Source organism: Hesperophylax consimilis, chromosome 7, assembly GCF_061612785.1.
Source record: "Hesperophylax consimilis isolate HC1 chromosome 7, BYU_Hcon_1.0, whole genome shotgun sequence".
In the NCBI taxonomy this organism is placed as follows: domain Eukaryota; kingdom Metazoa; phylum Arthropoda; class Insecta; order Trichoptera; family Limnephilidae; genus Hesperophylax; species Hesperophylax consimilis.
In genome coordinates, this window is record NC_142842.1 from 26,759,524 (window position 1) to 26,777,819 (window position 18,296).

General features: G+C 32.8%; 1 protein-coding gene across 1 annotated transcript; it reads right to left on the reverse strand.

Moving 5' to 3' along the window:
* Positions 1-3,848: 3,848 nt before the first annotated feature.
* Positions 3,849-4,428, reverse strand: LOC149422552 (uncharacterized). The gene is made up of 2 exons (XM_089633585.1): positions 4,377-4,428; positions 3,849-4,154 (listed from the first exon to the last, which is right to left on the reverse strand). Exons 1-2 carry the CDS (start codon positions 4,392-4,394, stop codon positions 3,849-3,851), a joined length of 324 nt encoding a protein of 107 aa, XP_089489711.1. The 5' UTR covers positions 4,395-4,428.
* Between the last annotated feature and the right edge of the window lie 13,868 nt (positions 4,429-18,296).

Sequence of the window (18,296 nt, forward strand, 5' to 3'; positions counted from 1 at the left end):
TTTGCTTTTTTACTTTTGCCACCCAAACCAACGGAAAAATATAAAGACTAGCTTTCGAGAGTTTTGAATTTGAGTTCGGAGGTATTGGTTCGATTCCCTCGCAATAAATCACATTAAAAGGTGGCCAGTCTGGGTGATGTTTGTTCCTAATTTGAGCCTTATGAAAATTGCCCAGCAATAATTATAGTAAAAAAAAATTATATAAACCCTTCAAGCCACGAAAGTACATTACTAGCCATAAACATCATATTCCATTAGAGGCTCAGAAGTACAGATCTGACCCGCGATATGGCCACATTATAAGTTTTTTTTATAATACTTAGATATGTGGTTTGTTCGTCATTGGAAAGTTAAATAATTATTACTTTCATTGTGTCTCAAATATTTTTACATATTATTTATTATTATTGCTTCTTTTTTACTTCATGCTATGTTCTATTATTATCCTTTGTTTTTATTGCATATAACTACTGCAGGACTGATAAGTCAGGAGGAGGTATTATATTGTATATAAGAAACAAATTTGAGTTTAGACTAAAAACATTAAAATCAATACATTTTGAAAATATAACAGGAAAGCTCATACTCCAGGACAAAACTAAAGTCAATATAATAGCTATCTATAGACCTCCTAATTTCAGTAAATCTTCATTTCTAACGGAATTATCATTTTATCTTGAGACAATTAATAGTAAGGAAAATGTTATCTTACTTGGAGATATAAATCTAAATTTGCTTGATGAACAAGATAATATTGTAACTTCATATGAAAACTTACTTACTAACCATTATTTAACTAAATGCATCAATGTAGTAACCAGAGAAGCTGTATTAAATGGACAAATTACTCGCACGTGTATTGACCATATATTTGCCAAATTTAGAGGCAAAAAAATAACTGCTTGCGTCTGTGAAAATAATATTGCCGATCATTTTATCAATGTTATTAATATAAAATCTCATAAACGTCAGGTATAATTTGCGAATAAGTATATTCAAATCATCTCACAAAAGGATATTGATAGATATATCAGAGATTATAACTGGAGTAAACTTATAGAGGAGAAGGATTGTATTTCATTATATGAAAAAATAAAATCTTTATTAAATAAATTTTACAAGAGTAGTTCTAAAACGATAGTGCAAAAACCGAAAACACGACCTTATGCAATAAATGAATGGGTAAGCAGTGAATTATTATGTCTAATAAATAAAAGGGATAAACAATATAAAAAAAATGGAAAAGTACACCAACAAACAAAACATATGAAACAGAATACAAAAAATCACGAAACCTTGTCAATAAATTTATGAATAAAGATAAAACTAACTACTATAATAATAAATTTCAAAACTGTTTTAATGATACAAAAAAAAACCTGGGATGAGATAAATAATATTTTAGGACGTAAACCCAAAAACGATTGCGATGAAACAATAACACGATATATGTTAAAAGATAGAACTGAGGATTCTGTGTCAAATGATTTTGTGAATTACTTTTCGGATAGCATCAGCAACATGTTACATAAATGCAATCACAAAGCTACTAATATTGTACTGGAAGAACTGCCTCACAGTTTATTTATACCAAGAGCTACTATAACTGATATTGAAAACATTGTTAAAAAAATGAAAAACTCTAAAAGCACAGGTATTGAAAATATAAGAATGTTTGATTTAAAAAGAAATATAAAAACTCCTGGGCCAATAATTACTCATTTAATCAATACGATAATAAAGCAAGCAAAAATTCCACAAGAATTTAAATGTAGCATTACTAGACCAATATTTAAAGGTGGAAAACACATTGAACTGGGAAATTATAGGCCTATTAGTATATTACCTGCTTTAGAAAAAATTCTCGAAAAATTTTTATCAAATAAATTAAATAATTACATTGAAAAATTCGCTATCATAGATCCAAATCAATATGGTTTTCAAAGAAAAAAAAATACTGAAAAATTACTGCAAGATTTTTCCAATTACATAAATAATCAATTAAATAATAAATTACATGTTATTGTGTTATTTATCGATAACTCTAAAGCTTTTGACACAATTAACTCTAAAAAACTGCTAGAAACCTTAGAAAAAATTGGAATAAGAGGAAATGTGTTAAATTTATTTAAAGATTATCTTAGAAATAGAAAAATATGTACAAAAATAAATAAAACTTTTAGTAAAACAAAGAATGTATCTGCAGGAGTTCCACAAGGTTCCATATTGGGACCTACACTATATATAATTTATGTAACTATAATGAAAAAACTTTTCTCTTTTGTTAAACATTTTGTATTCGCAGATGATACGGCATTGGTCATATCACATAAAGATCTAAAAATTGCAATTGAACTCATGCAAATTGACTTTAATCAACTTTGTAAATGGTCACATGATGCAGGATTATTAATAAATGCTAAAAAAACCAAAGTTATGCATATAAGATCACCTAATGCCAGATTTCAATTTAACCCTAATATTATTTCTCATAATTTTAATTGCATCCATAAAAATATCCCGACTAATTGTAAATGTGAAAGCTTAGAATTAGTTACGGAATATGTCTATCTTGGTGTTACAGTAGATTGCTTTTTCAAATGGGACAAACATATTAAAAAAACCTGTAAAAGACTCAGATCAATTGCTGGCAGAATGTACACATTAAATTTTCTCCTATCAATTGAAACACTTAAAATAATTTATATGTCAATGGCAGAATCTATTATAAGATATGGATTAACCATATGGGGAAATACTACTATAACCAATCTGAAACAAGTCCAAGTTGTACAAAACGCAATTGTAAAATTACTAGTCGTCCCTAATATTTTTAAACAGAGACATAATACACCGTTGCTGTTTCAGAGTGCCAAAATTTTACCTGTTAAGGCTATTCTATGGCAAAAAATCATAATTCAGTATATAGTTACCCCACAGCATAAAGAAAAATTAGAACATAAATACAGTACTAGATTCACGTACAATGACGGGTTAATAGTTCCGAAATTTAATAATAAATACGGACAGAGAACGTTTGAATACAACATACCGAAGATATTTAATTTATTACCTGACACTATAAAGCAATGTAAATCTATGAATAAGGTTAAATATATGGTGAAAAATTGGCTATCGGAAAAAAAATATTTACTTTGATATGTATGCAAAATTGTATGAAAAAATTGTTGATTCTGTAGATGTAAGATGTAAATTATAATTTATAAAAATGTATATATGTATCTAAACTTTAAGCACCTGTTGACAATCCAATTCAATTGGCTTAGCAGGACTTGTTTGTTGATATGTATTAACTATTTATTCAATAAAAAAAATTAAAATAAAAAAAAATTATATTTTCTTTAATGTTTATTTAAAATACAAACATTTCAAATATAATTTTATCTAGTTACTAAAATGTATAACTTTTTACGACAACTTCAAAAATAAGAAATATGAAGCACATTTTATAAATTTCACCGTGTCGTTTAGACTTAAATGTTTTGAAACCTGAAGGGTTAAATAGATAAATAAAATATAAATAAGTTTAAAGATATTTTTTAAAATGTAAATTACACGTCTGCCAAAATGGTCTTATGCCTAAGCATGTTTTGTAAATTTCTTATTTTGATTGGGGATATTTTTATTCATTTTCAATTTCCCAAAATTTATCCTGAAGGGTATTTTTATGAAGGATGGATAAGGAAATTAATAACAAGTAAAATTTAATTAAATAGTAAATTGTTTATTGGCATATCAGAAAGTTGTTGAACACAATACTCTGAGGTGATGTTCCAGTCTTGACGGATTGATCAGTGGTTGGTGGGATATGGTTGTTGATTGATTGTCTAACCAAGGTAGGCGGCAGAGTATGGGTAGGCAGAATAAGGGTAGGCGGAGTAGGCCAGTGGAGAGGCGGCGGCGACCAGGGGAGCAGAATGAACCAGGGGGGCGGAGTGCAGTAGGGGGGCGGAGGCCAGCAGGGGGGCGGAGTGCACAAGCGGGGCAGGGGCGGCCGCTACCAAGGGGGTGGCGATGGCATGGTTGACGGTGTGGGCGGAGTACGAGGTGGCCACGGGAGCCACGGCGTAGGAAGCCAGCGGCAGGAGTCCGGCTGATGAGGAGGTCACCAGGAAGGCGGACACAATCAGGAACTAGAAAAAAAAGAAAACAATGATGAACACAACACAGCTTTAATTACTAGCTAGTAGATGGTAAGTATGTATTAAAGTGATTTGTTTTTGGGGTATTATGCCGTATTGCGCTATCTCCTTCTTTAGCCAACGTTTCGGACAGCATTGCAGTGTCCATCATAAGTGCAGATGTGTAATCTGATAAGTAAGTAATATGGTATGTATATTCATTTCACAACTTACCACACACTTGGTCATCATTTTGGATAGTTTGTTTTGGGTTGACTTGCTTGGAGAAGTAATCAAAGAAGATTGATGTTGTTTTTGAACCATGCAGTGGGTTTTTATACCCGGCCTAGTAGTGATATGAGCCAATGGACATCCCACTCTGATAGTACTATGTACGTAATACTGTCACGTCCTTATGTTGGTAAATGGATTGATTCTTTGCAGAACATTCGAGGAATATTTTATTTTGCTGCACGAATTTTCAACTGATTAATCTTTTTCCGTTCACAAAATATAAAAAAAAAATAATTGATTAAAATAGTTTTTATATTTCAAAAATTGCGACTACAACATTTTGCAAATTGGCTCAGATGTTGAAAACCACTTCTAAATCTACCTACCGGTGCTTTCTTTTACTTGGTACATTCATATAGATCTACATTTTCAAATACCACCCAATTTAAGAAATTCAGTGACATCCAATTACTTTCATGAAAAAAAATGTAGACAGAAAAAAAAACATTAAAAATGTCTGAAATCACAGTCGCTTACGAAGAAAGATACAATTTTTTTTAAATTAATTTTTCCAAAATTTTTGCAGTGGAATAAATTATTGAATAAAACCTGAAATTATGTAATCATTGATGATATTATTAAAAATTTTCAAACAAAAAATGTAAAAAACTAAAAAAATCAGAAAGCGATTCGGTCGCATACTGGAATTAAACTCGGAACTTGCCGGGGCTTTGCTTCACTCTCATTTTTTTTCGTAACACTTTCCTTAATTTTGTATGAAATATAAAAAGTGAAATAAAGTGTGTACAACTTTTTTACAGATTGTAAAGTTTATTGTTATTTTCAGCAGGTTCAGATTGATAGTTTAACCCTTATAAATGATAATCAGAAGAGTCAGATTTAAAAATAGGTTTGTTGAATTAACAATAACAATTATTGTTACATCAACAAAGCCATCTCTATTTTAATCCTCGCTTCCCGGAATTATTTGATTGTTATTGTCAGTATCGGATACACAAACGTTACGCAACTTTTAAAACAAATCTTCATATGTCATTAATTTGTAAACATAGCATTCTCAGAACGGGATCGATAATACGGAGCTTAACAATATTCATATCAAAGTTATTCGTTTTACAAATAATCTTCCGTTCAAAAAAATTCAAAGACACCCTTATTTATGTTATATTATTTTCTACGATTTTGTAAACTTAATATTTTTTTTAGACAACAAGGAAACTGTAATAATAAAAAATATATAAAGCTGCATCCACATAATGATGATAATAATAATATTTGGCTAGTTTATATAGCGCCGTTTTCATGAGAAATCCCCTCAAGGGCGCTGTACAAATATATTTCTTAAATAGTTAACACTAGAACTAGTGACTTACGTCTGAGACTTATATCTAGAGACTTACGACTAAGGCCTATAACTACTATCTTAATAAAATATATATTTATATATTTAGAAACTTATAACTAAAATTGACATTAACAATCTAATTTTACAAGCGCCAGAAGAAGGAGGAAGTTCTATTATATTAGGGTGTTTATAAAATTAGTTTTTATTATTAGCTGGAAATATATCTTAAATGGATGAATGATATTAATCTTCGATCTTTAACGCATTTAAATGATTCATCTGCAAACAATTAAACCGATTGACGTGTTATGTTCCCGCTGATATTGCCCATTGTCCATTGGTAGGCAAGTCAATAGTATTTTGACTTTATCATATGTAGTTGAACGCAATCGCAAAAGCCCAGCTACACTACTCGCGAAGTTGATCGAAGTTGACCGAATACGATAGTGTGGGCACGAACTTCACTTCGCTTCGGGCAACTTCGCTTCGCTTCGCCCGACTTCCGATTGTTGTCGGTAAATGCGCCCGAGTCAAAGGACTCGAAGCGTTACTCGCGAAGTTGCACGAGTGTGTGGGCACGCACTTCGAACTTCGGCTAACTTCGTCGAGGACTTCGTCGAAGCGTCGAAGCGTCGAAGCGTCGAAGCGAGTAGTGTAGCTGACACTTATGGGAATGTATGTGTATCATTTTACCGTATCACGATAGCCAATGTGGACGGGTGCGATACGCAGTTGTATAAAACGCCTCTCATAATGTGATTCGTGATACGCTCCGTTTAATTTAATTGCCCCGTTCCTTGTTGAGTCGGTTTTCGCCCGATTATAATAATTGAGATTTTAAAAATAATGTAGCAAACAAGAGTAGCATCCACCATTTTATACGATGCTTATATAAGACCACCATTTTACAAGATTTAGATACAAAATGTTTACATGAAAACCCTTTTTTAGAGAAAAATTAAATATTAAATAAATAAAACAACACAATTAGTTCTTCAACAGCATTCAAAGAACACTAAAAATAATTCATATAAAAATATATAGACGATTAGTTTCCCGTCATAGTTATAAAATAATAAGTACCAATGTTGTATTAATTTATAAAAGTTTCATTTTTCATGCAATAATAATTTTTTAATAATGTTTTTTAATAATTATAATAACAATAATTATATTTGTATTTCTGTGCATTAACTATGTAATAATTTCTAGACATTTTTGTTTAATAGAGTATTGTTTTTCGATGTACATTAGTTACTTAATTTTTACTTATTTTTCTTGTATTTTATTTATTTGTTTCGACACAACCAAGTCATTTAGTCTAGTGAATGACACGGTTGTGTTGAAAATAACAAATGTACATTGAAAATAAAATTATATATTATTTTTTGTATCTAATACATATATACATAGATGTCTATTCTTATATATTTTTAGTAAATTTTGTATCCCGACGAAAAACCATTGCTTTTGAAATATGTCGATAATTTTATTTAATAGTGGTGCAGACAAAGTTTTTTATTTTATTTATTTAAACTGACATCACAATATATTTTGCCATTATTGAAGAAAATTTGAAAAACTAAATAGTGCGTAACAACCAATTTTTGTAAAATATAACTTGAGCAATTTATTACTTATTTCAAAAAAGTAAAGTCAAGTACACATTTTCAGACTGAACAATATTATTTAACGTTAGATAGAAGTTCCAAGGTTTCTTCACATAATTATTGGGTAAACCAAAAAAATAATTCAGACTACTTTGGTAATACGATTTTGTTCAGGAGAGTTTGCGTCTTTGAAAACTTCCGTTTTGTAAAACAATTTATTAAATTAATCTTTTAATAAACTATTTACTAGGCATTTCCAAAATACTATGGGTTTCTTTAAATAAAAACGTTAATTACGTCTTGGTATTTTATAAAAATCCTTGACAGATTATAAGCACAAAGCACAGCACGTGGAAAAGTAAAATACAAGTCTCCCAGAGTGTTTAACTATCCCCTTGATGACTTATCATTATGATTTTTTTAAATGTAAATACCACACAAAAGTCACAATTATTCCCAACCATCTGGAGCCACTGAGACTATGGCCACCCCAATTGGGATCTAAGTGCTTGGCTGTTCAGATCTGGTCACTAAACATGTCTAATATATGTCGATACTGGGAGTATCTTCCAATCTGTAAATATATTATTATGAATGAATAAATTATGAAAGAAAAAAAAATAATCAAATAAAATTTAATTGCGCACGTCGGGATTTGAACCCGCGACTCTGGATTATATTTGAGAGTTTTACCCCTCGACCACGGAGGCCGTCTAACGGGTAACGTATATTTTCGATACACGACTCCTTTATTTTTTAATGCCCCAGTTTAACTATTCGTTACTCGAACTTATCGCTATATTTCCTATAAGTTAGCCGAGTTTTCTAGCTGAAGAATATGATGCTGATACGTGCAATTTTAGTAAGGTTTTTATTTTTAATTTTTTTTTCTTTAAGTCTATAATAGCCAGGTAACATTTTAAACACCCATATGAGGTGAAAATTGTGAGGCGCATATGACGTCGTTCTATTTGTATAAAGAACATTCACATTAAATTCAGTAAATTTAAATGATTCACAACTTCATGGAAAATAAGAATCTAAAAAATTAAGAAACAAAACATAGAGCTTTCTACCTATTGCGAGTATTTATTAATATGCGTTATCCTCTGGATAAGCTTTGAAGAGAACAGTGAATTCCTAAATGTTAGACTTTCAAGTTCACGTCACATTTTTTCAGATTAGGTACTGTATTTTCTGATACTAATGAATTAAATTAAATTTTTTTCTACGTGACCATCATGTTTTTTTCTCCAGATAGAGAGAGAGAGGATGAGACGCCACACAAATCTCATTACTATTCCGATATTCTTGATCTGACCCGTCTCAAGGATTAAATCTTTAAGGTGCAAAGTTTACATCCGCAATCCCTACAGAACATCAGAACATCGTTTGTCTTAAGCTTTTGAATCACTAGATCGTGTAATTTCTTTATCATTGATCCTTGACATTTTCTTCGAAATTCACTTCTGTGTTATTTATTATATTTACTGTCATTTAACCATTCATGCGCTTTGTACATTCAAAAGACGGGTCCCTTTCACTATAGTTATCATTACGCTTACATCGGCCTTGAACTACAGGATTTTCCAATAAGAGATGTTATTTTGATATTCAAAGAAATTTTTCCCGTAAAAGATCAATGGTTTCATTGCTTGTGTGGCACGTAGCGCCGTCTTGTTGAAAGTAAACAATTCCGGCTATAAAAAATCATTAATCATATCTCGATAGCGCAATCCATTCACCATAACTGTTGCTCCAGCCTCATTTTCGAAAAAGTAAGGTCCAATGACTCCGCCGGACCATAAACCGCACCAAAAAGTCACACGTTGAAGATAAAGAGGCTTTTCGACAATAACTCTTGGGTTTTCCATGCCCCAGATGCGACAATTTTGTTTGTTGACGAAGCCACCGATGTGGAAATGGGCCTCATCACTCAAGATGATTTGCATTTGATTCACTCAAGTGAATTTTAATAATTTCAGTGCGTTGTTGAAGCGTGTATCGTTCCATTTTTATTAATGGCGTAGTTTTCACTTGTCAAATGTCAAAAAATTACAGCTTCAATAGTAATATCTACCGATATAGCGGGCTATTCAAAATAACACCTCTTATTGGAAAACCCTGTAATTTCTCCTCTTCTCATTTCTACTAAATTCAGTCTATTTTTTACGGTAATTCTTTTAACAGTCCTACCGCCAGATTCATGTTTCAATAGTATATGCATTGGTAAAAAACTGCTATATCGACTGCCATCCTCACTTACACAGAAAAAAATTTAAGCGACTGCCCCATTCAGCTCTTAGCTTCCCACCTTTCCTTGCAAGAAATGGCATAACAATACACGGACGTAATTACAAATGGACGAAGTACAAAGACAGAAAAACACTGCCAGAATTACGCACGAACCGAATACATATAATATAATAATATAATAATAATAAATTCTTTATTATATAAATACGAAATTACACGGGCGGGAATTTCACGTACCAATATTATAATGCCAGAATTATACGCGGACAGAATTACGTACGTACAAAATTACACTTGAATACTATTTCACCTACTTAAATTACACAGAATGGAATAACAGTCAAAAAATTCTATCTTCAATTGGTTTTAATTTTTTAAGTGTGTGTTAAATAAATTACGAGAGTAATTCCAAAAGACATAATTCACTCTTGTGTAATTTCGTTCATGTGTAATTCCGTCCGTGAGTTATTCTGACTGGGTAATATTGGTGACTGAATTTCACGTCTGCGTAATTTCGTCATGTAAATCATAAAAAACCTAATAAAACCATTATTTACCTTAACGTGCCAATTGCATGATGTAATTTTGTAAATAATAATCTCTTTTAAAAATCACTTAAAGAAGTACCACCTTGTACTAAAAAATAACGACTTACCTTTATTTGACATTAAGCCCTTCAAATGAAGTAAAAATCCAAGCGCGTGCCGACGGTACACCTGCCTTATATAATCAGTTTTCTTTTAAAAAAAATCCAACTCATTATAAAGAGATTTCTCAGTAATTTTTTTTTACAGACAAAGCGTGTTAGCATGGCAACAGAAATACCGGGGTTCATACCTACTCAATGTCACACGAACATTACCACAATAAATTGAAAATGAAACGATGAAAAAAACTGCCTTTTGTGCGACCTTCATTAAAGTCCGTAAAGTTTTTATTTTAAATGTAAAATAGATAGCGTAAATCACTAGCGTTTCAATTTTAGACAATATCAACGCACGACAAGGCATTTGAAAAATAATATTGATGAAAACGTCTCGTCGAAGTTCTTTTTTACTTCAGACATATTTTCATGTTGCTTCACTGTTGTACCTAGATACCATAAGAATTAGAGCTAACGAAGTTCGAATATTTTTTCAGTGTTAGCATGATAAGGTCACAGCAACTATTTTGCAATTTCACTAATAAATGCATGATTATTTTGTAATATTTTTAATAAATACTGACTCCTTTATTTACGTAAGTTATTGTAACGAACATATCAGTTTTTTATTTATTTAAAATATATTTAAGTATAATGAAATAATTATAGATACCATACGTCTACCTACATAAAATAACAGTACAGATTAGCGGGTCACGTGATATGCATTCGGTCTCGTTCCAGCAGCACGGTGCAGACGAGACAGAATGCACATCACGTGATCTGTTGTGATGCGTGGCAGAGTGATCTGTGGCGACATATGACAGAATTTTTTTGTTTGTTTGTAATTGAAAATTGGGCAGCAAACTGACATCTAGATTGGTAACTTCAAATATTATGCTCAGGAATCGATGGTTAAAATCCTTATGTAATTTCTGACTTCATCGTCATGATGCTTGCAGATGCTTGTGTTAAGCGAAAACGGTCGGTATTAAAAAAATAAAATAGATAAATCGTGGTTACAAACAAAGTTATTGTTTTATTTCAATTAATATGTCAAACAACAAAGTTTCTACCAAAATATAAAATATATATGTATGGTATGTATTAATCTGTCATTAACTATAAATTAACTAAAATAAGTTTTCATTATAAAAATCTACCGTCAATAAACTACTAAAAGTACTTCGTTAATCGAACATTTTTATTCTCTTTTGTTTGTTACATTGTAATGCAATGATTATTTATTTTTTTTGCTTAGTAACTTGAAGATGGTGGTAAAACACTACGATTAAAACTACCCAAATTACAAATTATATAAAATTTTTGTTTGTACGATAATTAACATGTACTATTTGTAATGCGGCTACTTGCGATTTTATCAGATGGCAATAAACTATTGGCAAATTTTAAAACGCATGAATACTAATAAAGGACGACATTTTTCGGTACGTGGTGACTATTGGTGTTTATTTGTATGCAGGGAAGTCAATTATTGCTTCGGCGGTTCCATTTGAAATCAATTCCCGACGAAAAATTGCAAAATTTTTCCAGTCAGTACATTACAATGAGATGTTTTGCAAATGATACAGTCGAATTTGCTCGGTAATTTGAAGGTATAAAAACAGAAGTCTCTTCTTCAGAAGTATAATATTTTCAGTTCGTCATTCGTACAAGTAACAGCCAACCGACAACCACAAAAATGGCCGCTACAAAGATGGTAAATTATTAAAAAAACATCGTTAATAACGTATTTTAAGAATCTGAATAAAAAACTAATATTTAATAAACCCCTTTTTTAATTTTCAGATATGTGCATTCCTCTTCGCCACCATGGCAGTAGCAAACGCTGGACTCCTTGCTGGTGCTCCAGTGGTAGCTGCTCCTCTTGCTGCTCCCGTGGCTCTGTCCTCCGCCCAGCTGCTTTCTGCTCCAGTCCAAGTGGGATATGCCACCTCTGTACCACAGAACATCCCTCCGTTTGCCAGCCAGGTCAACATCGTTAACAGAGCTGTGTCTGGTTTCGCTTCTCCCTTCGCTGCACCCTATGTAGCTTCTCCTTATTTGGGAGCTCCTCTTGCTTACAATGCTGGACCCCTTGGAGCACCACTCGCTTATAACGCGGCACCTCTGGGAGCTCCTCTCGCTTACACCGCCTCGCCTTTCGGAGGACCTTTGGCTTACAATGGTCTACCACTCGGAGCTCGTCTTGCGTATAATGCTGCACCCCTCGGAGGGCCCCTTGGTTACAATGGTCTTCCACTTGGAGCTCCACTCGGCTACTCCGCGGCACCCCTTGCGGCACCTCATGCTGCCCCAATTGCAGCACCTTTGAATGCTCCAATCGTTGCCGCCCCCGAAGCACCTCTGGCCGCTGCCCCGGCAGCACCAGTTCTTGTTAAGTAAAGACACAAAACTTATTTCCAGTAAGAGATAAATTTGACGATTTGTACATATTGTTTGCTAAATGTTATTATGTTATTTTTAAATAAAAATTAAGCTGTTTTAGAAAAATGTTTTGGTTTTATTGTGACTAAATGTGTTTTTTCCGTTAGATTGAAACTGCGATTCAGCTGATTTAGGAAGGGTCACCGCCATTTCTACATTCTGTATTAAAAATGCCATTTATGCTAAAAGTATTCGGGTTCATCATCTCAAAAAAGGCAAACGCCTCAGATAATCATAAAACCAGAGCAAAGCAAATTGACAAGCTAAAAACGTACCTAAGTGTAACAGAAATTTTTAACGAAGAAGCGGTAAAGATGTCACAAACTCCCAATCAAACTAACAAATTAAATCAATTATGTAATAACTACACCAAGTCCAGCAAATTTTGGCTACAGGAATTATTATAAAAATAACTATTTAGTATTTAAAAAAAAATCGTTATAAAAGTTACTGAAAATACTCTACCTTAAAGTTAAAAAGTCCCTGAAAACCCTACATCTAAAACCTCAGTACAAGATCTATTAGGATGGGTTGTTTAACAAAATTTGAATAATTCATCAAATTCAAAAGTAAATTTTTAGGTTCTGGAAAGGTTGTTTTCAAGTAATCTTATTATATAATTATTGGTAAGTTGTTTCGCATAACTGAAATAAAACCATAACTTGAATAGAACCTTGAAGGATCTTACAAATTTGCTTTGATATTTTGATGTGAGTTGGACTAAGAAAATATTTATTTTATATTTATATCTTATATGTCACGTCAAAACAATATAGAAACTTATTAATAAAAATAATGTGATATCATAAAAAAGTGTGTGAGGAAAGCTGATAATAATGATTAATCAAAATATATTATTGAATGAAGTCAACTTACTCATCAAACAATTTTCTTGGATACATATGCTTTTGTAACTATTCTTTAGGAAAAGCAAGGCCAATTTCCTATTAGGCTGCAATTCCATTGTTCAGCACGAAAGGTTTTGTAAGTATAAGGAATATAGGTGATATCATGTTAATTACAAATATAGATAATGAAATCAAACAATGTAATGAAAAATACAATCGGTCCTTTTTCACAGTTCCATGAAAGATTCCAGGGTTTCGTTGGGTTAAATATTCCATTACCGGCACAATATGCACAGAAAAAACTTAGTGTTAAAATATAGCAAATTTATTTAAGAATGTCTTCATTTTATTCATCTTAACGAATAAATTGATAGGTTTCCTGATAAACTTTTAGTAAAATACCAACGAATCGATGATGGAACATTCATAAAAATCCTAACACTTTCACATTTTGAAATATTTTTAAGATAAACGCAGGTGCGTAAACACGTGTTCCAATATTACTACGAATTTACTAAAAGTTTATCAGGAAGCGGCCTGCAGTCCCGTTTTTTATTGGATTATTAATAATTTGATCAGATTTTTAATAAATCAGCAATGGTCATTTTTCTCGGTGCGGGCATGTGCCCAGTGCAGAGTCAAAGAGATCGCAACAACTATAGTAAACAATATTTTTGTAAATTATGATCTGAAACATAAAAAAAATCTGTGTCCACCATTGAAAATTTTTGTGTGAGAAATTTGCAACCACACTTTTTGTCTGGAATTTCTTGGACAATAAAACCTTTGTCAGCTAGCAGCGTTTGAAACATATTTTCAACTGTTTACAAAAAAAGAAACAGGACTAATTGTTACATATTATTAATTCATTCAATATGGAACAAAAGTTCTAAAAATCTACCCCAGTAGCAATCTTTTGTATTTATTTATTGACATGTTGAAGATGTCCACTGACTTGGCGTAATTATTTTCCTCCATTTAGTATTCTGGGCAATGAGGAGTACGTAAATATATATGGTAGTCCTTCCGAACAAGACAAGCCATCGCATTGTTGGTTAAAAGTCAGATTATAATTATCATTTTAATGTAAAAACTTTGCAAAAACGAACAAAAAGTTTTTTTTTCTTAACGACTCATCCAAATAAGAAAGAAAAAGTAAAAAGAAAATACTTGAGAAATGCTTTGCAGTGGCAAATATATGTTTGAAAGAATAAAAAAGAGAATTTTTCTGGTGGACGCTTTCATAGAAAATTGTTCTTCTCTTTTTTTATAACATTCATTTTTTTTTTACATTATCCCGAACTTTTTAAAATTTTTAAATTTCCTAAGGAAAATAATTTCTTTCAGGGACTGTGTCATTTTTTGGGATGCTGTGTTGAAGGTCTTTTTTAAGGAAAGGAAGTTATGGGAAGGTAAAAGGTATGAGAGTAATAAGTATGAAGGTATGGCACGAATCTAGGGATCAGTATGTCCAGGTGTGACGGACATGTGAATTTGCTGAGCAAGGCGATGGAGAGACCAGTTGGAGAGGACAAAGGTCTCCGCTAGCCAGCCTCTCTGGATCTGGAATGCCACATCAGGCCGGCGCATCCTGAAACGATAAGCCCGGGCACCCCTGCTAAATCACCAAACGAACCACTTGGGGTGACCTATGGCAAAGGTTTACATTGTATTTTGTATAATTTCTCATAAACTCTTAATTGGTTTACCATATATGTATTTTTATTTTATAAGTAATTTATCTTATAAATCACTATTTTAATTCTAAATATGAAAAAAAACGTTATAAACAGCTGATGATGACCCTGGAGCAACCTTGACAAATATGTTATAAAATTGCTTATGCATGCAAGGAAGTCAATAATTATTGCTTCGACGGTTTCAATTGACTCGTCTTGAGGAACAATTTCAACATTGATCTAGCCGGTATATTATAATAAGATGGTTTGTAAATAACGATACCGTCGGATTTGTTTGGGGTATAAAAACAGAAGGCTGTCCTGAAAACGTATCACATATCCATTTCGACAATCGTACAAGCAACAGCCTACCGACAATTAAAAAAATGGCCGCTACAAAGATGGTAACTAAATTATTTTCGAGAAATATTATTTGTGACGTTTTCTTTATTATTTTGTTTTTGGCCACACGGTAATCCCAATAAACCATAAAACTTATTTTGGGGTCACTTTAATATCGATTATTAAAATAGAAGAAATCAAAATATAAAAACATTTCAGTCGAGTTTAATTATGTATTTGTTTTACTATTCCAGATCTGTGTATTCCTCTTCGCCACCATGGCAGTAGCTAACGCTGGACTCCTTGCTGGTGCTCCATTGTTAGCTGGTCCTCTTGCTGCTCCCTTAGCTCTATCCTCCGCCCAGCTGCTTTCTGCCCCAGTCCAAGTGGGATATGCCACCTCTGTACCACAGAACATCCCTCCGTTTGCCAGTCAAGTCAACATCGTTAACAGAGCTGTATCTGGTTTTGCTTCTCCCTTCGCTGCACCTTACGTAGCTTCTCCTTATTTGGGAGCTCCTCTTGCTTATACTGCTGGGCCCCTTGGAGCACCACTCGCTTACAACGCCGCACCTCTGGGAGCTTCCCTCGCTTACACCGCGTCGCCTTTCGGAGGGCCTTTGGCTTACAATGGTCTACCACTCGGGGCTAGTCTTGCTTACAATGCTGCACCCTTCGGAGCGCCCCTTCCTTACAATGGTCTGCCACTCGGGGCTCCTCTCGCCTACTCCGCGGCACCCCTTGCACCTCTTGCAGCCCCAATCGCAGCCCCTCTGAATGCTCCAATCGTTGCTGCCCCCGTAGCACCTCTGGATGCTGCCCCGGCTGCACCAGTTCTTGTTAAGTGAAGAAATTATCGTTATTTACATTAAGAGCTATATTTGATGTTTGTACATAGTATTTGCTTAATGTTATTGTTATTTTTAAATAAAATTAAAACAGTTGAAAAAAAAATTCATTGTCATAAAATATGTTTTCCCTGTTACAATGAAATGGCGAATTGGCTGATTTAAAGCTCGGTCCAGACATGTTCTTTTGTCCGTACCGTACCTCCGTTTCGTACCAGCGCACAGTGTTCCGTTTCATACAAGTTAGACGGAAAAAACTCTTTTATAATTAAAAAGTGTTTGAAACCCTCTTGTGGGGAGTATTTAATCTGAATTTATCGAAAATTTGGGTTGAAAGTGATAAATTTAATTTTTTTCTTAAAAAAAAAAAAAAAAATCGGAAAAAAAATCTTTTAAATAATTAATACAATATTAATACCTTATTTGAGGTTTTTAAAGAAAATAAATTTAAACACTAAAAATATGTGTATTTTGATAATAATAAATAGGTAAAAGCACTGTAAGAAAATATAATACAAATCACGAAACAATTGCGAAAGTATAAATAAATGATAAAAATAGCTAAAAAATTATCAAAGCAATCATTATTACTAATTTTGGAAAACAATTTTAGTCATATTTAGCAACAGAACTTAATAAAAACAAGCATTAGTTGCAGAAAGTACAGTCAGAAAATAAAATAATAATATCAAAAGTTATACAAGAACGGTTACGAAACAAAAAATTATTACTTATCTAATAAAGTGCTATCTGAGTCATTTGCGGCGAGAGAAATTATAAATGATAGAGAAATGATAAACATCTTTAATTTTTTTAAGACAGAGGACCAATAGATTTGTGAGAAAGTGCTTAAACATAATGCTTATTGAAACTAGATGCTATCTGAGTTATGTTCAGAGGAGTCATCAGAATAATGTTCAGAGTAGTCATCAGAGGAGTCATCAGATCGCAAACATTGTGTTCTTGACTCGGAATTGGGCGGAACAAGTAAATTTAACACTTCAGAGGGAAGTGAGCTCGATTTTTTTCTTGGAACCTCTCTAAAACTATTTATTATTGGATCTGATGTAATTAATAGCATGGTTAACATATCTCTGTTTGTTGATGTTCGGTCGATTTTTCTGGTGTGCAATTGCCTAAATCTTCTACAGTCTTTATTTCTCGCCTCTTGCGCCTCTTCTGACAGCTGCCCAATAGGTACAATGCACGAACTAATCACATCAAATGAATGGTATAATAGTTTATGAACAGTTGGTGGCATGGTATACCAATCATATAGGTTAAGATATAACTCCTTAGTGTCATGCACATACTGTTCAAAATGTTCGATGTTAATGCTATACCCAGAAGCTATTGTACTCAAAATTATGCAAAACCTCTTGATGAGCCCCGCATCTACACCCGTTATCTCGGCACTCTTTTCGTGCTCTCGAAAAAACCGCCTTGCCGTGTTACCATCATTTGTGTTGCCAAACCCAGGTTTTGGCTTATCTACAATCAATCCCATTTCACTTTTAAACCGTTCCTGTAATTCTTTTTTTCTAGTACTTAAAATTAGTTTATTTGAATCTCCTCTGACTTGCCAGCATTTGAGTTTTATTCGGTAAGCGATATGCAAAAAACATTCAAAAGTTTTTATCCAGGCATGCAATGTAGATAAGCCAAAGGAATAAAATTCTTGTCGTGGAACTCTATTGATAACCGTAGTATTCATTTCACTGGGTTTGGCACCACAAATATAACACGACATAGTCGACTTGTTTCCAGTCATTACATTGCAAATTTTGCCATCTACCATAGTTAATAACATTTTAAATTTTACATTCAAATCTACACCTTCAATGTTAATTCTAAAATTTATCAACTTGTCTACTTCTTCT